General features: G+C 38.4%; 1 protein-coding gene across 3 annotated transcripts in view; it reads right to left on the reverse strand.

Moving 5' to 3' along the window:
- The window catches only part of LOC141905773 (nicotinamidase-like), an 81,000-nt gene that overhangs the window by 23,238 nt on the left and 32,277 nt on the right, over positions 1-25,485 (reverse strand). For 2 of the 3 annotated variants that reach the window (XM_074794792.1, XM_074794791.1), the window contains 3 exons: positions 5,166-5,405; positions 4,946-5,074; positions 2,088-2,256 (listed from right to left, as the gene is read on the reverse strand). In XM_074794792.1, the coding sequence (XP_074650893.1) occupies positions 2,088-2,256; positions 4,946-5,074; positions 5,166-5,405 (538 nt within the window). The remainder of the gene's footprint in view (positions 1-2,087; positions 2,257-4,945; positions 5,075-5,165; positions 5,406-25,485) is intronic. The other variant, XM_074794793.1, reaches the window with a different exon arrangement.

Here is a 25,485-nt window from a genome sequence, read left to right on the forward strand (position 1 = left end):
GGCCAGCACACAGATCACATTGTTCAATGGGGTTTGGTCCAGAACTCGCGAGATTTTCAACAACACGGAAGTAACGTGTAAATGATGACTTGAATTGCATGACTATCTACCACCCCTCATTATTGTTGGAAAACTAAACGTTTGGGACTGACTAAAAATTAGTAATAACATTTTAGAAATGGCCAAAAATTTAACTTAGGTTCTATCACATTTTTATTTTACAATTGCGATTGGTATAAATTTTTTAAACGGCCGTTAAGGCTTCACGTTTCGTCTGCAATTCACTGCAAATAGTTACGCAACTACGCACATTTCAGTGTTTTTGGCAGCTGTACACTCAATCGGCACCGTTCGTGACTAGCTTCACTGCGGAATTATCATTAATTAACATCGCCATATCACATCATCAACTTATATTGTGCCTTAAAACGCTAACAGTCGAAATAATTGAAATGCACACACGATTTCTATCATTGAAAATTGAGAGAGTGGCCATGTTTGTGTTTGCTGCTTCGCGTAAATCCCGCGCGGTGGCGCAACCGCGCGGAGTGGGGCCGATACGTCCAGGTTTTCATGAAAATCTATCTATTGATACGATCTCCATCACACACAACTACATGATGATTCATCATGAATATACATGGTAGCAGGTTTTCCCCACCAACTCAAATAGACACTCTTCACGTTCAGGGTGTGACGATTTCTATACACTGTGTACAAAGTTTGTTAGACAATTTATTTTCGTGAATTGAACAATTTCCAAGTTCTTCTATAAAATTCACTGCTTTTCACAGCCAGCCGCGACAACCCTGGCAGTTGAATCATTTGCAGTTTCCAGGTAACAACTTTAACACTTTAACTAGGCCACGCGAGAGGCGTGCTTTTCATATCATGCAGAGATCAATACATCACATAGCAGCAGGTCTGTAATGAGCATGTGTGTGAAGCATGAATATACGTAAAAGGGCATGTGTTCTTCCGAAATGAAGTGTAGTTCCAACAACAAATAAATAACTAAATTGATATATAAGCAACAAATCCGATGAAATTCAATAGGGTTAGAGATTTCATTACTGCATTGAATGTTTTGAAAGATCTGAAGAGAATCTAAGCCTTGTTCTGAATTATTCTGAAGTTATTTAGTGCTGTATTATTAGTATTGTCCTTAAGTTATTCAGTACCAAAGGCAGAAAGTTTCATATGCGATAGGCCTATCAAAATGGACTACGCTAAAGCGGAAGTCCATAACAAATGAAACTAGTGTTCGCAACGACGCGCAGTGTCATTGCCTGAGCTACCGGAGGTCACAAGTGGGAGGAGCTCACTTAATTTAATGAAAATTACCACCAATTGAGTCAATCTCTGCGACGTCGTGCAACAAAGTCAACTATTGAATTGAATTTCACCGGTAGCATAACATCTGATACACGGTCAGTCCCGGTCAATCCACAAGTCTAAAATCCGGCCCAGGCCAGATATCAGATACACGGGCCGGTTCTGAGTCCGCCAACAGCTTTTTCCGTGCTACAATCAATACAATGTTTACGATTCAAATAGATACAATTATCGATTGAATTTGTACTGTCTTGAATGGAGACCGGGAAAACACATAGGGTTATTCACTCTAATTTCTATGGTGAACGCTTTTACGGTTTGCAGCGCATTTACTGCCACACTGATCTACCGATCTCAGAAAACCTTTGTGACTGATAATCCTCAACCCCCCAAAATTTTAAAACGGATTTACACCGTTCTCATGAATGATGGAAACGAAACTAAAAGATCGAAAATCCATCTTTGAAAGGAAGATTTTCATCTAAAGCGAAAGACCATAAAAATTACCAAACTTAAACTATTATGATTTTGACCCCTAGATGCTGGGATAACGCATCTGAGCATCTCCAAATATAACATTTTTCTGGGTCCCGCTCCTGATAAGGGCTCACGTCTTTAAGACCGCCCCTAAAAATTATTTCCAATGGAAAACAGTGGATATCTTACCACACATTCATTGCCAAGAATACTTCCTGGATTGTGGTTAGTCACTGGATCTATTTACACCTTATAGTAAAGTAATAAGTACTTACCTACACATACATCACTGGCTAAACCACAGCAGTAAACATCAGTTATCTTCCTCTTCGCGAGCTCCAAGGCAAGGTCGGTCTGGCCTAGCTTTCCATTGTCCCAGAATGCTGAATAGCTGTCTACTTCTGGATTAGTGCCTTTATATGAAAACACCGCACCTTCAATAACCTAAAAGGAGGGTAAATTTTATAAGATGCATTGATGGATGTAATTGTATGAAGGCTTGCTCATGTCAGGCTGCAAAAGTAACTCTTATATCAGGGGCGGATCTAGGGTTTAATTAAGGAGGGGGAGCAGGTTAAGTTAGGGCACATTTTGATGAAGAAGGGCACTCTAAGAGCGTCACACCGGAGGTGTGATGTGTACTTCGCACCGCAATTTTCTCCCCCAGAAAATTTTCTAAATTTGATGCAATTCAAGAGCTATCTGGGCTTTTCTGGTGGCACCTGGCAGCATTTGCGAATCCTGTATCCTAGACATGTATTGAATAGGCAAAGATAAGAGTGAAAAGAAAGAGTGGTCCAGGCCCCCCCCATGAAAGTCACCGGAAAACATCAACTATATTTTTGAAACACCCAATTACGGATGGTTTAGTTCTATAAAGAATTTTACTTAAATAAAAAAAAATGAAAAACTTTTTTTTTAGGGCACCTTGAAATTTTGAGCGGGAGAGCTCCCCCTGCCCCCCTTGAATCCGCCCCTGTTCATATTCACATATGAAGAGAAATAGCGGTGTATACAACAGGAAGGATGGAATCAAATTGAAAAGTTTATAGTGATGTTCTAATTTTCATGTCCATGTTCAATAAAAAGAGGCAGTTCTTGTTAACAAATCAAATTTTGGAATGTTAGAATACTAAAAACATAAAATTATCATGACTGCTGTATCGCCAATACGTAAAATCCAAGCCTACAAAGAAAAACCATTCCAATAACTATAAGGGTTTAAGAAATATGGTCAATTTTAATATTTCCAGTGCATCAGGGTAGATAGCCAGTTAACAGGGAGGAAAGTCACCAGAGAAGAAAAATCCGGAAGAATAAAAGTCACACACCTACACCGCCTCGCGAGCGCCGACGGCGCTGCCCGAATGACTGTATTGAGTATAGACACTTGAGACTGTGGACACAACGTTATGTTTTCTCGCTATACGTACTTCTACTGGCGGCTATAAATAGTCTACAGGTACAAATGAGGTCACGTCACACAGGTGAAAGGCCATCGCCGAAAGATCGATAATTGCAGCAGAAGGAAATTAATACACTTGTTAAACGTCAGAAATAGAATCTAAATGTAAAACGGAATGTTGTCTGGTCTGCGGCGCTTTTACGGCCACCAGTACCAACAAACCTTCAGTAAACCTTACCCCCCTCACATTTTCTCATTATTTTTAGACTTTTCAGAAAAAAATTTCCTCATACTTGAAAAATTCGGAATTCCGGATAAATCCGGAAAACTTTCCTCCCTGAGTTAGTTACCTTGGTCACCAGTTAACAATGAAATCTACCAGTTTCCATGGAAATAAAATTCAGTTCCATGTAGCAGAAGTTAAAAGCATTCCAATGATACCTAATTTGTCAGTATGGTATTTTTGTTGAATGAACCTGGTGATGGAGATCCAAGAATCCTCATGACAATATAAGTCAATGAGTTGTTATCTAGTACAAATAAGGACCAAGTCTGAAAACAAATGAAACAATTTCTTCAAAAATGCAGAAATGTATTCATCAATTCATAAATGTTTTAACTTGACGGTTTGCTTTCTATTTTTACTGAATATTAACGACATTTAGGCATGAGTGGTCTCCTTTGTTTAAATGTAACAAGGCCATTTCACTTTGACTGATATCTATCAGGTAACAAAATAACTGGCAGAAAATCATATCTGGCTAATCACTTTCAGTCCCTGGGTCCGGTTGCATAGTCAAGGCTTAGACTTACAGGGATGAAAACAGAGGCGTTTAAAAAACGCGGAAAAATTGGAAATGAAAGTATAAGAGGCTAACTACTGCTGGCTTGGCCAGCAGTCGCGAGCACCGAATGTGCGAAGCCCCTAAAGGGGGTTTGGGAGACCACCCCTCAGAAAATTTCAAGAAGTTTTTGGCGCACCTGAGGCCCATTTTCCAATGACAAAATAAGACTGCTGCCAAGTGGTTGATCGTTCATTGTTTATGTTTTGAGTACATGAAAAGGATGGCTCCGATGATATCCAGATCACTAGAACATGTTCATACTTAGGCCTAAATGAATCGTCCAATCTATCTCTCAAGCCAAGCGTATTGTGCCCGAATTAAAATAATGACTACTTTTGTTGAGCATGGAGGCTATGCTTTGTTGGATGAATCGAAGCACGCAACCGCAGATTCTAAATATAGATTTCCCGCGCAGCGCTATTGCATGTATATATATTATTGAACTGCAGTGGTTCTAGCATCGTAGCACCGGTTTTGTGAGACGCTTTTACCATTTGTTCTTTAAGTATGCTACAATCTAACTATCAACTTTTCCCTAAGACCCTAACCCCCCATCATTTTCTCAATGGATCTACATCAATCTCAAGAATGATAAAAATGGACCTTCAACCACGGAAATCCGCGGAAGATTTTCATCTGGACTTAAGACCAGTCTAAGACCAGCTCAGTTCTAGGCCTATAGACAATCTAAAAACTTAGACCAGTCTTAAGATTTAAGACCACTTTTGGTCATGACTTGGTCATGAAGTCATGACTAAGAAACTGGCCCCAGGAAATCAAGAAGATACATAAGCCATTTCTTATATTACATTATTCTTAGTGGCATTGGTATTCATCATATCATGGCTCGACAGAAGTTAGCCTTTAACCGTAATTAAATTACCTTAAGATCTTTGTGCAGCTCCGAACCCCATGAATTTTGGACACAATGCTTAGGCCATAATATTTGCTCTTGTTTTGGTGGACCAGCATAAACTATTTTGTCTAATACCTGAGCTTTTTCAGCAGATACCTAATAAAGATAAATTTAAATTTAAGTTCATGGGTTTCATCCTTTTTTGATTACAAAGGCTAAAACTTTGAGAACCATTTCACAGACTTACTTGACTTGATGAATCTAAGGATCTTAAGTTTACATTTTCGACAAATGACAAATGATTTGGTGGATGCCAGTCAAATGTGTAAACAACAACATCAAATGAGGTATTTTCTAAGATATTATTAATAACAGGAACTACTTCTGAACCATCGTGATTAGATGGACAGTTCTTAAGGCTTAAAGTCCCATCAATAAAATCATTCTGTACATCGATCACAAGCAGGGCTGAAACTGGGTTGAATATCTGCAAGTTAAAAATAAAGATACATACAGGCCTACTGGTAAAGCAATAACTACAAAAGCTTGAGACAGATTTCATTTCAAAGCTACTGGTTCGCTTCCCATGAATAATAGAAAATTCATCATATTAGTCATTATGCTTGATCTTTTAATTATGTTTACTTAAGTGAAACAAAACTGTTGACTGTCAAAACTATGTTTTTGAAAATAATAGTTTTTTGAGACATGTGTAGCGTTAGTTTCATTTAAGACATATTTCATATTGTATTTTAACTTAAGTTGTAATCACTGATCACTGAAATGACATTTCTGTATTTGAGTTCCTGTTGGATAAGTCTTTTTCTGAATAACCAGTAATAATTCAGTTTTAATGTTTAGGGGAAACTGGTGAATTTACAATGTGGGCACTTTCCTGATATCTAAATCACATGAATCCTGTTATTGTGGCATTGCTACTAAGATTATCGAACGGGCAAATTGTGTCGAGATTTTTGCATTATCATGTAAGTCAATTTAAAACTCGGTAAGAAGTATTTATTTCTCTTCAAATTCAAATTTGTTTGGTATCTTATCTTAAATGTCTATCATTCTCGAGTTATTAAATGATTATTCTATAAATTGTGTTGATAAATAAGATTGAAAGTTTAAGAAATAAGCAGGCCTATAGAAAACTCATATTTCAAATAAAATTCGAGGAGAAAGTGGTAAGCTGCTATCTAGATTCTTAACATGCAAATAGCTGCAACTAAAAAAATGTGAAAAAGTGAACGGGTCGGAGATTGACTACCAGCAAGCATATGTACTGATATTTTTTAAAGAGATCATACCATGAAAAGAGGCCCATCCTACAGCAGTTATAGGGTTTACCAAATGCTTCTCTGCATCCATCAAATGTGAGAGTATCAAGACTAACCTAGTCACTTGTAAATGTGTATATTGTGTTAGCGTTGATATGAAACTTGAATGTATGAAAAGGGCCGGGATGAAAACAAGAATCACTGCATAAGCTGAAACACTGAAAAGAAAACGCTGAAATTTCTTGGAATTCCCGAAAAACGCTGAAATTTCAGGGAATTCCCGAAAAATGCTTAAATCATGCTAGGAACCGGCAATACACGTTTTGAAATTTTTTCCGGGCCGGGGCCTCTGCCGAGACCAGAACCTTTGCTTTAGTCTCTACCTAACTTTTGGTTATAGAGATATGCATTAACAGTATGTGTGGAGTATGAACCTAAGAAAACCCTATCACAACCGTACAAGCCAACTTTAAACACTATGCTGAATATTCCAAGAATGCCGTTTACTTCAACAAGACGAAAAAATCTTATTTGAACATTGATTACGATAGCCACTTTTCTTTTGCTCGTCATTTCGATTATCAATTCAAGTTTAAATAAACAAATTTTTTGCTGCAAGACTTCACATTCAGCCGCGGTTTTCAAACAGTAATTTTCAACACATACCCATTTTCCTCATCAAATCATATTACCGATACACAGGAAATTTACTGCTCTAGATTTTAAAAGCACTGTCGAGCCATAAACATCGACGAATCGACGTGTGTCTCTTCATCGTCGTTCCGGGGATCAGCTGTGAGTTTCTCCTCATCATGACAATTCAATCAAGTAAAAATAAATTTATTACTAACAGTGATTTGGCCGCGGGCTTCAAACAGTTAGTTTAAGTTAGTTAACTAATTTTCGTTACCAAATTTACGAAAAGCTGTTGTGTCGACGAGGTATCAAAATAAAAGAATATATAACTTCATTCGGCCGCGGGCTTCAACCATTTATCAATACTCTATATGTCCTACAGTACATACTGATCATAGTCAAATCCACAATTTTATACTTGTATTTACTAAATACAAGTATATAACATACTCTTATCCGTACGCTGGACTCATGCTTGATATTCGGAGTAGGCGTTCGCCGCGGGGTAAAGGAGATCGAAGTGTTTATCTAGTTGTACGCGACCTTTGGGCCTACCAGTACTAAGCTTTACTGTCTCAAACAAACCAAGTATAATTCTTGCGTTTATTAACGGACTCATTGCATTGAACTTCATAACAATTCGAAATAAAAATCCGGCAACATTGCTACAATTTACAATCCGAAAATGAAATCGATTTCATGAATTGAATACGGTACCCCAGAGACCGATCCCTGTTGAATAAGGTGAAGGATTACGATGTTTAGGAGGGTTGAAATTCAATAGGCCTAAGACCAATCTGTCCGGATGCTAGGCCTATACATATACAAAGGCCTACAGAGGTAAGTAGCCTCTACTAGGTTAAAGCTAAGTTCCCTGTAAAGGAGGATTCATATTTATTAGAAGGCATGTATTAGTTTTTAACTGGTTCTGACTTCCAATGATCAATCACAATTATCGACGATATTTTATTGGCAAAATGAAGATTTTCATTGAAAATTTCATCGAAAAAAGTTGCTTATGTCCGAATAAATTTTTTTAAATGAAAGGTTTTTCGTTGAACAAATTGTTTGATTGACTAGGATCGCTTTCATTCAAACATCCATTTGTTTTCGCTCAACAAATTTATTTGTCGGAACGTAGAAAAGTGGAAATTAGAAGTTGCAAGGAATTACCAAACAATAAGAAAAACTATTGAAAATTAGAATTACTGTAGTTAAGAATTTATTCAAATGAAGTGAAAACTCCATTGTTAGCTCATACGGGTACATGCACATAAAAAAAAAATAACAACAATTTATATCATGATGCACAGACAAATGAAATGTAAATAAATGAAGACAAATATTGTTTATTTAATTTTCCATTTTGGGGAAGCATGATGTTAGTTTTTGGAACTGATGTAGTTTTGATGTACTAATTTTTGGCAAGTAATTATCATGTTATAAAGTGTGTCTGTCCTGAAGAATTATTGTTCCTCCTGATTCAACTGAAGATTCCGGCTCTTGTCAAGGAAATAAGGTCCTCTGTCAATCGATCAAAAGTTGCGTTCAGACCACTATTCCAAAATCTTTGATATCCTATAGTAAAAACAAGAAATTGGAGAGTTCAGTTCATATATAAGTGTGGTATTTGTTACAGCCGCATCAAACAAAGTATTGTATAATTATTACATTCGCATATAATAAAGCTGCTTTTTGTATTGTCATGGCTGTTCATTGTTAGTATCAGGAATCTGTCCTCCTTAAATCACACTTGGCGACGAGGAAAATGTTTTAAAGATGAGTCTAATTAGTTTATGTTCCGAATATGTTGAGTCGGATGACTGAGAGAATTTCACCGACCGGCTAGAACAGTATTTTGTAGCCAATGCCTTGGAAGAGGAGGACCGGAAGCGAGCCGTTCTGCTCACTGTTTATGGATCGGCGACATATTCACTCATCCGTAGCTTAATTGCACCATCCAAACCCAGTGATAAGACCTATGCAGATCTAGTAAAATTGGTGAAAGACCATAAAAAGCCGCAAATGAGTGCTATCCTGGCCAGGTTTAAATTTAACTCGCTAGTCAGGGAGAAATCTGGCACTGTTTCGCAATTTGTAGCAGACTTGAAAGGGCTGGCTGACAAATGCAAATATGGGTCTGAACTGCCGATGATGTTACGCGATCGTTTTGTAATCGGGGTGAATGACGAACGCAATCAGCGTCGCCTGTTGTCGGAATCAGATGCCCTGACATTCGCTAAAGCAGTGGAGATAGCTAGGTCCTTAAAAACTGCAGAGGAGAACATGAAAGAGATATCTGGGTCAAACCCTGTAGTCAATCGGGTTTCGAACGCTAGACCAAGCCATGTTAAACCGAAGGACCCGAAACCGCAAATTAAGCCTCATAGTCAGAATCAGCTTCCTAAAGAATCAGCGGGTCGAATTCAGTGTTACCGTTGTTTAAGGCCTCATAAGGCTCATGTGTGTCGTTTCAAAGATGTCAAATGTAATTTCTGCCAGAAGATTGGTCATATTGAGAAGGCTTGTAATGCTAAAAACAGCAATAAAGGTCGTGAAAACCAGCGTAGAAATCGCCGGTCTGAGAGACAAGGGCAAGCATACCGTGTAGAATCTTCAGCCCTCGAGAACCAATATGAATTAATGGGGCGCATCACAGCGATTTCTGATGTTCACAATCGTGATCCCGCTAGTTATAAATAATCGTTCGGTAGAGATGGAGCTCGATACTGGGGCTAGTCGTTCTATAATGTGTCAAAAGACATTTGATTCGTTGTGGAGCGAGGTAAATCGACCTGTTATTAAAAAGTCAGAGTTAGACTTGCGGTCCTATACGAACGACATCATCGATGTTGTGGGATACGTCGAAGTGGAAGTTCAGTATCGCGGAAGAGTTAAACCGTTGGCTCTTTGGATTGTCTCGAGAGACGGCCCAACATTATTAGGGCGTCCATGGCTACGTGCGCTGGACATTCAGATCAAAGACGACCGTGCGAAGGTTAACTTCGTGACTCCGCATTGTACTTCAGTAGAAGAATTGTTGAAAAAGTACGACCAGGTTTTCAAAGAGGAACTTGAAACTTTCAACAAAGCTAAGATAAATTTGAAAGTGGATCCGAATGCCACACCAATATTCATCAAAGCTTGTTCGGTGCCGTATATGATGAAGGAGAAAATTGAGAATCAACTCGACCGTGAAGTTAGAGACGGAATCCTAACGCCAATCGAAACCAGTGAATGGGCCAGTCCGATAATGCCTATGTTAAAGAAAGATAGATTCGGAGAGGATTTGTGGCGACTATAAACTGACTGTGAATAAAGTAACTAAATTAGATTCGTATCCGATACCTAAAGCGGAAGATTTGTTTGCAGGACTTGCTGGTGGGAAAAAGTTCACGAAACTCGACTTATCGCAAGCCTATCTACAGATGGAACTAAAGGAATCGTCAAAGCAGTATACAACTATCAACACTCATAAAGGACTATATCGTTACAATCATATGCCTTTTGGTATTAAATCAGCCCCTGGAATTTTTCAGAGGCACATTGAGAACATATTGAAGGGTATCCCCAGAGCTGCAACCTCAGAAAGATGTTGTCAGTACAATTTTTTGAGTTTGTCAGTATTTTCTTGAGGTTGTCAGTATTTTTCCAAGAATAACGCGACACGAAATAAGCTTCCAGTTCCTGTCCAAAAATGGAATTTCTAGCCAAAAATAAATGAGTCGACCACAAGATTAAGATATTGTAAGAATTAATGCTAGGATTTATATATTTTACATCGAAAGTTTCGATGTAAAATGAATCTGTAAATGAATATGTAAAATGAATCATGTATATCATTTCAGTTTTACATATTCTATCTTGATATTCAATAGCAATGTGGAGATATACATGTTGTGATTTATTCTTTTAATCCATCTACGTATCACTACAAAACTCTTCAATAAATAGCCGTTTTTATTCTAAATCTAATTGCTTTATTAATTCATAGCCCCTTATTACAGTTTATGATTCATAAAAGTCTTACTCGTAATTTAAAGCTTTTATTATCCTTGAATTAAATTATAAGACGCGTGCGCCAGAGTTCTCCTTGTGCGTCTCAGTGGTGTTACAACACAGCGCATGTATTAATAGCCATATATGTTCTCTATTGATCAATGCTACTACAGCAGGGAAGTGTGTCTGTGTGAGACTATAGTATTACAAAAGCATTGAACGCTGCGCTGGCTGCGCGCCAACACAACTGTTGAAAGACAAAACAATACTGACGGGAATAATGACTGTTGATAAGATGCTGATAGCATTCCACTGCTAATTGTAGGCCCACTATTGACTATTGAGTCAATTATTTTAGACTTTCAGAATTCTATTCAAGACCGTACTAAATAAAGAGCGACCGTAACACCGTACACAATAGGCCACGGCCGTATGAAAATAAGGTGGAAGCGTACGGGTTGGCAGCTCTGTAATCCCTCTCACATTCATCCGCATGGATGATGTATTAGTGACTGGTGTAGATGACCAAGATCACATCAGGAATCTGGGTCAAGTGTTGAGCAGGTTACTGGAAGCAGGTTTACGTGTTAAGCTTCCAAAATGTGAATTCATGTTGCCTGAAGTCACTTACATAGGAAAACGTATCAACTATGAGGGTATCCGTCCTACGCTTGATAATGTTTAGGCTATCCAAGATGCCCGGTGTCGAATTATTGCCTATGGAACGCTTCGAGGTTTCAACATCAACAACACGAATTAATCCATCTTTTCCTGGATAGACCAATTTGATTTCTCCCAATTTCCACTGCTGCCTTGGAAGATCTTTATCAATAAATAACACAATATCTCCGATCGCAACTGATTTGGAGACAACCATTTCTTTCTCGCGCTCAACTGAGGTAGAATCTCTTGGATCCACCTACACCAAAACTGACGAACGACTTCCTGACTATGTCGCCACTTGTTACGCAAATTGAACAGAATGCAGTCTACACTACTCGGCGCAGTATCTCCGCTGACTCGTCCCACGATAAAATGATTTGGTGTCAATATAGGTTCATTTATATCTTGACCAACCAACGGTCTCGAGTTCATTAGTCCTTCAACTAATGTAACGACTGTACGAAACTGCTCATCGTTTAATTCGCTACCTCCGATTATTGCTTTTATCGAACACTTTGCGGCTTTAATCATTGTTTCAAATACACCACCTGTGGACTAACAGGTGGATTCCAAATCCAGTTTACTCCGTTATTTGCTAAGTTATTCGATATCTTATCTTGATCAAGACTATCAAGACAATCGACGAGCTCCTTCAACTCTGATTCTCCTGAAACGAAACTTCCACCGTTATCTGATAAGCATCTTTTGGGCCAACAACGCCTCGCCGCAAATCTTGAGAATGCGCAAAGGAACGAATCTGTATCCAGGCTATCAGTAGCTTCGAGATGTACCGCTCTGACTTGCAGATCGACCATCAAAAGGAGGTATCTTTTCGCCCTAGCACGACCTCTGCCCACCTTAACTGAAAACGGACCAGCGAAATCCAAACCGATTTCTGAAAACACATTCCATGATGAGTTTACTCGAATACTAGGCAGAGGAGCCATCTGTTGACTGAGACGCTTGTTTCGTAACCCTCTAAGACAATACGCACAGTTGTTCGCGATTTTCTTAACCACAGTCGACCCTTGTAAAATCAGATATTTTCTACGAAGAGTGTTAAGAATATGTACTGGTCCTACAATATGTGCAGTATCATCATGTGCCTGTACTATCAAAAGTCTTGTAATGTCACTCGACTTTGACAGAATTATCGGAAATTTTGTTTCTTCCGGTAATAATTAGCATCTTTCGACTCTCGTTCGCGATCGAAGAACTCCATTTTCGTCCAGGTATGGGTTCAATCCTGCGATTTTACTACTGAGTAATACATTTTTCTTCTTTTCTAATGCTACTATTTCTTCACTGAAAGCTTCTCTTTGACCTACTTTCACAAACTCTACTTCCGCTGCTTTCAGTTCATCAGGAGACAATACACGATCATAATTTCTGCTTGACTTACACGTTATACAGTTCAATACAAATCGCTTAATCCACGCATAAATTCGAACCAGCGAAAACTTTCCTGTCGAGGATATACCACCGTTTTGTACGGGTAACCATCTAGACCATCGACTAGGTTTCAAACTCCACACAAATTCATCGAGTGGAATATTCGTCATCGAATCATCATTTTCTTTGCGATTTTCTGTATTTTCGACATTTAAATCCAACGCACGAATCATAAACCCAGTAGGTTTTTCTGCATCTGGATTTTCGACTGTTTCATGAGTAATATAATCCCTCCAATCTTCACGAATTTCATCCATTGCTTTGGATGATATTTTGATCTCTGTTTCTGGCCACGAGTCTGAGTTATCACATAGAAATTGTGGTCCGTGCCACCATAACTCTTCATCTTTCAACCGAACTATACTGCAGCCTCTTGACGCGACATCTGCTGGATTACAGCTTGTTGGTACGTATCTCCACTGAGACGGAGAGGTAACTTCATGAATTTTACCAATACGATTGGAAACAGAAGTCTTGTAGCTTCGACTTTCTCCTCTTAACCAGAACAAAACATCATAAGAATCGCTCCAGAAAGTAGCTTTTTCTATTCGTAATTTCAGCACTTTACATACTCGTCTTGTCAACTGCATACCAATTTCCATTAACTCTAGCTTCGGAATTTGAAATACTCATTGTTGGAGCCAACTTCGATTTTGCAGTAACTAGTGTGACAGTAACTGAACCATCTTCATATGTAGTTAACTGATACACTGCTTTGGAGTAAGCTCTAATCGAAGCATCACCGAATGTATGTAAAGTCACCGATTTTACATCTTTTCGAGTCTTCAAACATCTTGGTATGTGGAGACATGAGATCAATGACAAATCTTCACACCACGATTTCCATTTCTGATGTAATTGTGACGTAAGAATCTCATCCCATTTGAGTCCTTTCAGCCAGGTTTCTTGCAGAATGATTTTCGGTTCAAGGACTTTAGGTGTTATAAGTCCCATCGGGTCAAATATCCGAGCGATATGACTGAGAACTTCACGTTTCGTTATACTGTCGTGGTATTCTGGTACGTTAACTTGATATTCAAATGTGTCTGATTCTGCTTTCCAGTAGACACCCAGAACTTTGGTTTTTGGCAATACATTGTCTTGAATCTTCAATCTATCGGATTCCGGAATATCTTCTAAGTCATTTCTGTCATTTGACATCCATTTTCTATAATGAAATCCTCCATCTGTAGCCAAAGCTGTTAACTGTTGTCTGGTGGCTATGGCAACATCTGGGTCATCCATTGAACAAATTGTGTCATCCATGTATGTTTTCGAATCAACTGCATCAGCTGCAAGGGGATAAACTTCTTTCTTCATTTTCGCATGAGTCTGCCATACATACTGAGCACAGCAGAGAGAGTATGTTCCACCGAATACATGACTTTTAAATTCATAGACTTCAATTTCACCGGATATCTGATTTTTCCAGAGAAATCTATGATACTTTCGATCTTCTGGCTTCATTTCTATTTGCAAATACATCTGTGAAAGATCTGCACCCATAGCTATGAGTCCACTTGTTAATGGAAACTTCAAATAAATCAGCTTGAAGTTTCGGTCCGGCATAAGCTTCGGAGTTCGGACTTTTTCCTTAGTACTTCGACGATCCATCAAATACGATCCGTACTTTTGTTGTTTCTCTATCTGGCTTAACTATCGGAAAATGAGGTAAATACCATGCATCAACATTTTTGAACGATTTTAACGGACCTTTGAATTCAATGTTATCTTCGGTCAGGTATTCTGCGATTGTTTCTTCATACGATTTTTTGATGTCCGGATTGGAATCAATTTTCTTCATTAATAATTTGAGTCTGTTCAACGCTACTGACTGATAATTTTCCAGATAGGGACTTTCATCATTCCAAGGAACGCCAATTTCATAACGCTTGCCGTCGAACTTCAACAATTGCTCAAGCTTTTTCTGAGCTATTTCTTCGTCAACTGATAATTTAGATCTTGATTCATCGAGATCCGATTTTTCTATCTCCCAAAACGCTTTAAGGGTAGAATCTAACGAAATTTCTTCTTCATTCGGATTTTCACGATTAGCCAAAATCGTTTGACAGATTACATGAGTCTGTTTCTTCACGTTATGTGACTGATTTACATTGTCACCGATACACGTCCAACCGAGCAGACAAAGACGAGCGATTGGATCCGACGGTTTTGGACCGCATATTTCTTTCAAACAGTACAGTAGATGTCTACAATCTTTTCCAAGTATTCCCTCAATTGTAGAATTAACACCAACATCTGGAAAGGGTATACCTTGCAGATGTGTCCACCAATTACCTATCTTCGACCATGCAATCGACACCATACTGTCGCAAACGTTATCCACCACGTAAAATCGCTGCGTGGCTAAGATTTTATCTGAACCGTTGTAATGTCTTATGTTTACATCACAAACTCTCGATTTCGTTGAAATTTCCGAACCATCGAATACTTTAACCGTCAAAGTTTCATTGTTATATTTCAAATTACGCATATGCAATACAGCGTGAGTACTGAGGTAACTAATGTCACTGCACTCATCTAGAAGAACTATTGTCTGACGTTTATCATGACCATCACCAATATAGATAGGAAGAGTTCTCATTCCAACGTTCACTGAACTATCTGTAGCATATATCTGCTTCGCCATAAACGAACCATTCTTTTTTACGTCAGTTTGTAATGACGACTGGATATTTTCTTGATCTGTAGTTTCATCATCTTTATTTTCCCGATCGTAAGTTTCTGATTTCTTAAACTAACTGTGTGTTAGAGTACAGCCAGATACTCCACACTGTCGTCTACTATTACAATCCGACCCACGGTGATACGGATGTAAACATCGAAAACATGAACCAAGCCTTTTTGCAGTAGTCCAACGTTCATCGATTTTCATCTTTCGGAAACGGTCGCATTTTACTTCAGTGTGTTCCATTCCACACACGCTACATTTTACTGAATTACCCACGAAGGTACCACTACGTTTATTCGGTAATTTTCTATCAACAGTCTTCGAATCATGATCTCGAGCTTAACCAGTCATAGTACTGTACAAGCAATATCTCAGGAATCTTTCGAGATACAATGCTATACCAAGCACCATCACCGAGATAATCACCTTTTCCTCCAGCTTTCAATTTTGCCACTGCTGGTTCATCTGTACTGTCAACTACGTTCACGAAGGCCGTCCAGTAACTGTTGAATGTCAACTTATTTCCATCAAATACAGGAACTTTTATGCGTTCAAGTTTGGAAACAGCTGTAACAGACGATTCATCTTCTTCAAGGCTAATTCTCTTTCTTGGAGTGGACTTTTCTTTTTACTCATGTCATTATATTCATTGACCGAACGATTCAATAACAGAGAGCGAGCCTTTTCTATTTCATATTCTGTTGTATTAAAAACCTCTTCTGCTTCAGCTTGAATATTCTGAACGCCTTTACTATTATTTTCTGTTAAGTGGAGTTGTTCTAACTCATCTAGTACTGACAGGACTAAATCTCTTTTCTCATGAATATTGTCTATTATCTCTAGTACTTGACTACCATTCCTTTCTAACACCTTTGCTGTCAATTTTGTTAGGAGTCTACTCAAAGTGCTTTTTTCTATTTTCTTAAGTTTTTTCAGCTTACCTAAACCACGTTTTGAAGGGCTGTTCGAATATCACGGATACCGGACACCGGACACCTAAATACCGGATACCGGATACTCGAGATTGCGGAGTATATAGCGCATCGGGTCTAATGATCAGCGGTAAACGGCAGTTCGTGTGAGATCTAGTAGAAGAATAAAAGGCCTATATTATTTTCATAATACATCGGTTTATGCTTTTCAAGTACAGTAGCATACAAATGTTACCGGTTTAGACAATTCAATACCGATTTATTGCTTCCGAGTAATAACACGATTACATACGACAGACACGGTAACACACAGTGGACAGAAAATATTTTTTATCATTCTGCCAATTTGAACGGATTACCGAATAGACCGTTACCGTTTTGGGCAGAGGTACTGTACAATACAAAATATCTATATCATTCAGTTTCACGAAGAAGGCCATTTTAATCAAGTTAAGCGTTATTGACGATCTATATTTTCATGATCTTTAGAATCAAATTTAACATCAGGGTAAATAGTCACTTCGAACTATGGTAGGAACCGGTATTCGACGAACTGATTTTTGAAGGTTATACCAAAACAATTGGTGTCCAGTGGTGTTGATTTTCGACGACCGCCATGGACTCAATTTCATTTTTAGGGACATCGTGATTGAGAATGAAATGTAGACATATCGTCCAATAAATAGAATATACCGAATATTCTCCTCCATAAAATAAGAAAACGAATTTTTATTCTTTGTTTGTAAATACTTGTATTTCATTGGTGTTCAGCTCAACTATTCCATCGTAAATCAACAAAATGTACAGATCTTTAAAACAAACTTTATTAGAAGGAACTTTAGAACTGCCAGACTCGCTTATGGCCTTCCAACTTGAGATATAGGGCCTAGCAGTACTCAGTCCTATTAATGAAAGGATTTTACAGAAAAACCAAAAAGGGCCACCAATACATATCCATCACCGGTGAAGTAAGATAATAAAAAATGAATATAACGTTTAACTTCACCTAACCAAAGAAAAACAGTATTCAGAAAGAAATATGTATAATATTGAGATCGATGATGACACTAAAAACGTGAAAGCAGGCTGTATATTAAGACAAATAAGTTGGGTAGCCGCTGTAACAATTTGACATAAATGAATTGTGTGTCGCCGCAGTACTACTTACAACAGCACGGAAACGAATCCTTAGACCCGACGCGCTATATAATCCGCAATCTCGAGTATCCGGTATCCGGTATTTAGGTGTCCGGTATCCGGTATCCGTGATATTCGAACAGCCGTTTTGTAGTACTATCGGTTGCATCAACATCAGCCATGATTGCGAAATTTTGTCAGCAGTTACTCAAGTCTAATTTTCTGATGTTTATACTTGCTGTTTCTGATGTTCTATTTCTATTTCATGAGTCAGCTTTACAGTTTTCTTGTGTTCCCGGGTTTCGGCACCATTTTATGTTCTTGTTTATCCTCGGGTCCTGGCATATAAACTATAAAACTGGCCCTTGAATCAGGGAAACTAATCTATCTGACTCTAACACCTGCTTCCATATTTGATCAACAACTTTATTATGCAACAGCTATACAAAAAAATCAACTCAAAAATTTGATATGTAACAGATGTAACAATTTTCAATATAAGATCACAGGTTCGAATCTTCACCCTGTGCGAGAAAGGTTTGGCTGTGGTTTATGGTGTCACTAAGATGCACCAATATCTATATGGTCGTCAGTTTGAAATTGAGACTGATCAACAGTCGTTGGTAACTTTGTTGGGTGAAGCCAACGATATCCCAGCTACTGCATCGCGCCGTGTTCAGAGATGGGGGTAACTGTTGTCAGGTTATGATTATTGTATTAAATATCGTAAAGGAGTTGAAAATGTAGCTGACGCGTTAAGTAGGTTACCAGTTAGTGATAATCAAGGGGGTACGGTACCTCAACCCCCAGCGTTTGTAAATCTTATGCAATGTATTAATCATGTAAATTCACCACTGACAGCTAAGCAGATTCGACACCTGACTGACAGGGACACAGTCCTATCAAAGGTTCGGGAGTTCATCCTGTCAGAAGACTGGTCAAACATTCCAGAGGACCAGCAGGCAGACTTCAAATCTCATAAACGCCGTTCCATTGAACTCAGTGTTCATTGTTGCTGTGTTTTATTGTAATGCCTACTGCTAGTCACAATCGTGTTATTGAAGAAGTTCATGATGCCCATCCAGGCATCTATATTATTAAGGCAGTATGACGTGGTATTTGCTGGTGGCTAGGAATCAATGAGAATCTTGAAGAATGTGTCTGCAAATGTTCAATTTGTCAGGAGAACCGTGCAAAGTTGTCAGAGGCTCCTTTAAGTATGTGGGATTTTCCCAAAAGCCCATGGTCACGTATTCACATAGACTACCTAATTCCATTTCAAAATCGTATGATTTTAGTTGTTGTTGATTCATTTTCGAAATGGGTCGAAGCTACAATTATGTACAGTAGGCCTACTACTTCTTTTGCTACAATTGAAGAGTTGAGACGCATTTTTGCTGTCCATGGTTTACCAAAGTCTCTAGTGTCTGATAATGGTTCTAACTTTACTAGTAGCGAGTTTGAAAATTTTTGTATAAATAATGGAATCAAGCACATAAAGAGTGCACCTTACAAGCCTGCTTCTAATGGACTAACTGAGCGAATGGTTCAATCAATCAAAAATGGTTTGAAAAAACTTTCTAGGGGTAGTTTGCAGAATCGATTAACTGGATTTCTGTTTAGATATAGGAGCCAACCTCATTCAGTAACTGGGGTATCGCCAGCTGAGTTATTGTATCGTAGAAAGCTGCGTACACGCTTGAGTTTGATTTCTCCATGTTTAACTGAAGTAGTCGAAGCACGTCAGGAGAGCCAAAAGAGGAATCACGATAAGAGGAAAACATTGTGTAGAGAAATCTCTCAAGGTGACTCAGTTTTTGTTTGAGAATGCCCCGGGTTCGAAGCCAAATGGTTGCCGGGTACTGTGGTTAGTAAGTTAGGATATAGGTTGCTTGAAGTAAAATTGTTAAGTGGTAGAAACGTTAGGAAACATGTGGTCGAAACTCGTTTAAGGTAAACTGATGATGATCAGTACATCGATCAATGTACATCAGTATGGGAATCTGAGGGTCCATGTCCTGAGAGGGGAGATGTTGAAATTAGTGCTGTTCGAAGTTTAGATCCCCAAAAAAATTCTGGGAAGGTGCCAGCACTGCGACGTTCTAGCAGGACTGTTAAGAAACCTAACCGGTTAATTGAAAGCGAGGTTGTCTAGAATACTTGTATGTTTAAGTGATGTAATGTTTGCCGATGCCTGTATTTGGAAACTATGCATGTAAAATTAAGAGGGGATAATGTGGTATTTGTTACAGCTGCAAAGTATTGTGTAATTATTACATCCGCATATAATAAAGTTGCTTTTTGTATTGTCATGGCTGTTCATTGTTAGTATGAGGAATCTGTCCTCCTTAAATCCTCCTGCATCCACCCGGACATCACAATAAGCGCGTTAATTCAGGGGAAATCCTGCTTAAAGGTCAAGTGCCCTCTAAACTTTTTGAGGTTTTACTTTCCAAATGATACTTAAGTATATATAAATGATGACCTGCGATCAGCCTTAAAGAAAAAAAATCACTTGTGTCTTAAAACATGTCTTAAGTCATGTGTCTTAAATCAGTAAAAGTAAATAACTGGATGATTGACCAATATAGCGTATGCATCTTGGCCGCAGCCACGTGTCAGCGCCACATTCGTGCGTCATCCTTGCCAAAAAAACATACATGTGTGTGAACTCAGTACACATGGCGTATATATAAAATCTATAACAACATCATTCCTTCGCTTTATTCACAGCTCTACTGCTGGCTATCCATTGTATGTTTGTTCTTTTACGTATAACAGTATCATCAGAAAGAATTTAAGAATCTTAAACAACTTCTAAAAGGATTAAATACGCTGCGAATGGTGATTATGCGGTGCAGGATTTTAGACAGGAAACTGTTGGATTATTTCAGACGTACACTGCTTATTTCACCACGGATTGTTTTAAAATCTGTCTAATAAAGCTAAGTTAATTGTTTTAAATCAAATCTATTAGTTTGCCATAGCTTCGCTATTCATAAAGTGCACCAAAAGTTAGTTATTCTTCAGTGGTACAACGCACGTGGAAATGTGTGTTTGACTACAATGACGTCAGCAATCGTGGGTATTTCACAGCAAACGCGCACCTGCTGTGTACGGCAAACTGGTGATAATAGCCGACTTTAAAGTTTTCTTTCTCAGTAATGGCTTTACTAAAATCAGAATTAGTAACACACTTATCATTTATACACATAGGTAGAAAAAAGGTTCTATACAACATTCTATTTAGAGGGCACTTGACCTTTAATGCTCATAGGCCAGCATCTTAGCGACGCATTGAAGTTGTTTTTGCCTCACATACCCAACATAACTTTTGAAATAATTGAACCTTTAGAAAGGAGGGGTATCCCAGTACAGGTATGCCAGTACATCCGAGCCAAATGCCACACCGTGTTTGGTACCCATATTCCGAGCAAAAGAGGTCGAGGAAATTCCTTTTTTCATCATCATTCTGCCTCTCAGGACCAATTAATTTCAAACATATAACCGAAATTCGTTACCTATCGAATTTGCCGAAATTATGGCACCATTTATGGGGACCTCTTCTCCACTCTAGCTACTATTTTGCATCTTCACCCGTCAAGGGATTCGAACCCACTACGCTAAAGCTGTTCGCCGAACCCCTTGACCTCACGAGTCATTTGAGTCGTTACTAGCCGACCAGAATCCGGTCGTACCAATCGAAGCGCTTGTAACAAACGACTTAAGCCTTCTATTGGTTTTCCCGTTAAATAGACCAATCAGCGAACGTTTTTCTGAACAAGGAAGTATTTCGCAAATCGATATATGACGTCATGTGCAACAGCGCCAGTAATGAAATCACACTTCATGAGGCCAGGGGGCATCTTCGAGCTACTAACCTATTAATTATGGTCCGATGCCAGTTGAAAATGTTGAACGGAGCCGAAGACGAAGACCTTGTAGGCATATCTCCATAACACGAAAATTCGATCAAGACTAAAGCACGGTTTAGGACTCGGCAGCAGATACCAGGTCCGGAAAAAATTTTCAAAACGTGTATTGTCGGTTCCTAGCACGATTTCAGCATTTTTAGGGAGTTCCCTGAAATTTCAGCGTTTTTCTTGAATTCACTGAAAGTTGAGCGTTTTATTTTCAGCGTTTTGGTGTTTCCGCTTTTTCAGCGAAGTTCAGGAACCAGCACAGAGGTTCCTCCAAACAGTATATATAACAGGTACATGTGATCGGTGCATCGTTGGTTCCTAGAACGATTTCAGCGTTTTAAGGGAATTCCCCGAAATTTCAGCGTTTTTCAGCGTTAATTATAATTAAGTTAATAATATTAACTTTGGGACCGTCTCAAAAAGTCAATAAGCTAAAACCTTACAGTTAAAGAACATAAATTCTTGAATACTTTCAAAAGATCATTGATATGTATCGCCTAAATTTTGACAGTCCTGTGACGTTATGAGCTTTGACTATAGTATGGTTGTGTCTGAAATACGACAAATTCTTAGTATTTCGTATCGTACTTTAGCATTACTCGCAAAAAATCAACATTTTGTAATTTTGTTTCGCATTTCGTTTCATATTTCGTAATTTCGTTTCATACTTGGTAATTTTGTTTCATATTTCATAATTTCGTCGTTTTGTACATTAGCAGGACCCATCTTGTAGGGAACAATTGAAACATTATTTTGAGTCATTTTCAGCTGTTTCTAATGTTTTACTAGAACGGAGTTACAATTTGAAGCTACTATGAAAATGAGGAGAGTCAGCGCCTTTTTTTTTTACTAAGACTTTCGATCCAATTTACCAGCACTGGCATGACGTCAACCACAGCGTTATAACATGTATATACATATACTGACGGGATCCTGCAAATTCCCAGGAAATACCAACCTACCTCCCCTTTTTCAAATTAAACCTATTCCGAATAGGTATTCCCTCTGCCGTCGAGGAGAGGCCGTAAAAGGAATCTTCCGAACTTACGTGGTCTTCCGAAATTACAGTGAGTTACCCTACATCTACTTGAAATGAGCACAGAAAAATAAAGCGGCGCCCACTATATGATGGACAGGCCGAGCAGCGAGCAGCGTCACCAACATTGTAGAATGCATTGAATGGGAAACATTGGAATCTGGACCCACAGCTCAAGATGATCTACAAGAGTAGATATACACTGGTAAACCTCCCGGTGGACAGGCATTTTACCCCAGGAGACACTCTAGCCAACTGGTAGATCTAGCCAGCAGATCTAGCAGGGGCCTTGGATCCCTTTTCTTCTAATGTTAGTGTAAGGACCCCAGCTGTAAGTAACCACCAATGATTCCCAAGGCTGTGTCAGCCTCAAGCTTTGCAAGTGGAGAGGCTTGGGTTGTGGAGGAGAATTCACAGCTGTCATATATCTTTTCTTTTTCTTTCTATCCTAAATCTGTTATGTAACAGTCAATAGTGACTGTGGCAACATATGATGTAGATGTACATGTAGATGAGTATGTAGCATCACCTCATATGAAGATGAGTAATGAATTGTTGATGCCTGTTCTATTTGGTACAAAATCAGGGTCTGAAACCAGAGGGCATCAAATCACTCATTAATTTTTTTTTCATATAAATGGGAGACAGAAAAGCATTCTTAGCGTCAATAAATAATAGAATAAAATCAACAAATAAATTGCCCATGGACAAAGTGTGGTTTACCTTGAAAGCTAGAGGTTGTATGGAGTAAGGGCATTGCTTTAAAAATCTTTTTAATTCGTGACTTCATAGTTCTACAAGTTCATATTGTATTTATCTTTCTTAAAGAATTATTTTGCAGTCAAAAAGAACAAAGATATACATTTGTTTACGGTCCACGTACAACATTTCGTAGGGTACATGTAGGCGCGGCAGGTAAAGTATTTTATATTTTCAAAAAAATATGTTTCACAATATGAAAAAATATTCAAATAAAATTCATATGATGTCTCATATCAGAGGGTGGCTGAATATTGAGTCTTGGAAACCTCTTCCAATGTATGGCCGCGGAAGCTAAAATACCGGTACAGTAAGAAATCGGCGTATTAGATCCTTTCAAATCCTAGAATTTACCACCACAATATTCAGACCTCGACCTATACCTATAGTTTGCTGCTTAGTATTTTCAGGTCACAAGAAATTACAATTTATTACAAATTCTATCAAACAGAAAACACAGCGCGCATCTTCTGCTACCATTATTCAGCCGATTTTCATGTCAAACGTGCACGCGCCAAGCAGCGTTACAGCATCATCATATAGTAGTGTACTGTACGAGTGTGTGTTTGTGTGCGCACGTGGAAGCCTTCTGTAAGTGAATGTTCGCTTACACTTCAATGTGAATCAAAACAATCACCGGGTATTAAAATGAAACAATACCTATTGTGGATGTGTGAAATAATTACATATTCACCTGTCACTCCGTGCAAGTGGAGGCCTTGTGTAAGTAAATGTTTGCTTACACTTCAATGTCAATCAAAACAATCACAGGATATTAAAATGAAACAATACCTATGGCGGATGTTGTCATGACTAATATGCTATATTCTACATTTCAATATATTATAAGTTACAGTCTATGGTTTTTGAACGGTATTCTCAAGTCGGCATCCAGTCATATCAGTCATGACAACATTTCACAGATATGTGAAATAATTACACATTCACCAGCAATGAGCATTTGAAATTCGCACGTATACGCCACCTAGTCCAATGAAACGTTCGCCATTCTATGGCTTACCCATAATTATTTTAGAAGCGCCGGAATTCCCCGTATATCCCAAAAACACCCAATCACATTCGCACGTTAAGAGGATGCCCCCAATCGAGGTCATTGCAATTTTATACGCAGGAGCTAAGAATTTTTCCACCAAAACAGTTTTGGCTGAATATATCCATATAATCAACTATGATTTTAGTATAATTGGTTTATCGGAAACTTGGACGGACGCCAATGTATCAAATGAATCTTTGTTTCATTTACCTGGCTTCACTAGTGTCTTCCGAAGTAGACTAAATAAGGGAGGGGGTGGAGTCGGTCTTTTGATCAATAATGCTATATCCTTTAAGATCAGGGATTCCTTAAATCTAGCTGAGTCCTTATTTATTGAAACAACTGCAAATTCTAAACATAAGCTAATTATTGGCGTTGTATACCGGACCGAACTCGGATTTAAACGATTTTCAGACTGAATTTGATACATTTGCCCAGGGGGTTAACCGTCTAAATGTTATTCTCATGGGCGATTACAATATTGACTTCAGTAAGTTTGGCAAAAATTACTTAAGTGACAATTTTATGAATACTGCGATTTCTAATTCCTTTTCGCCCCTCATCACTTTCCCTACTCGTGTCACCGAGCACTCTGCGACTGTTTTTGATAACATTTTAATTAATTTTATTGACGAATTCCAAACTAAGTGGCGTTTTTTTAGCTGATCTCACGGATCATTACCCAATTTTTGCCGCCATTCAAGGTGTATATGAGACTAAACCAGACAAATCCCCGTCGAAAACTCAGGTCCGTGATATTAACTCATGGTCAATTGAACATTTCTCACGCTCTTTGTTGGCCAGTAACTGGCAGAATGTATATAATAACGACAACCTTGAAATGTTGTGTAACGAATTTTATAAAATTGTGAACAGCTGTTATGATACATGTTTCCCGATTAAACAAATCGCACCGAAAAAAGCCAATAAGCCATGGGTTACAAATGGTATTAGAAACTCTAGTAAGTGTAAAGAAAAATTTTTTAAGAAATATTTAAAGAATA

Source organism: Tubulanus polymorphus, chromosome 5 (assembly GCF_964204645.1).
Source record: "Tubulanus polymorphus chromosome 5, tnTubPoly1.2, whole genome shotgun sequence".
In the NCBI taxonomy this organism is placed as follows: domain Eukaryota; kingdom Metazoa; phylum Nemertea; class Palaeonemertea; order Tubulaniformes; family Tubulanidae; genus Tubulanus; species Tubulanus polymorphus.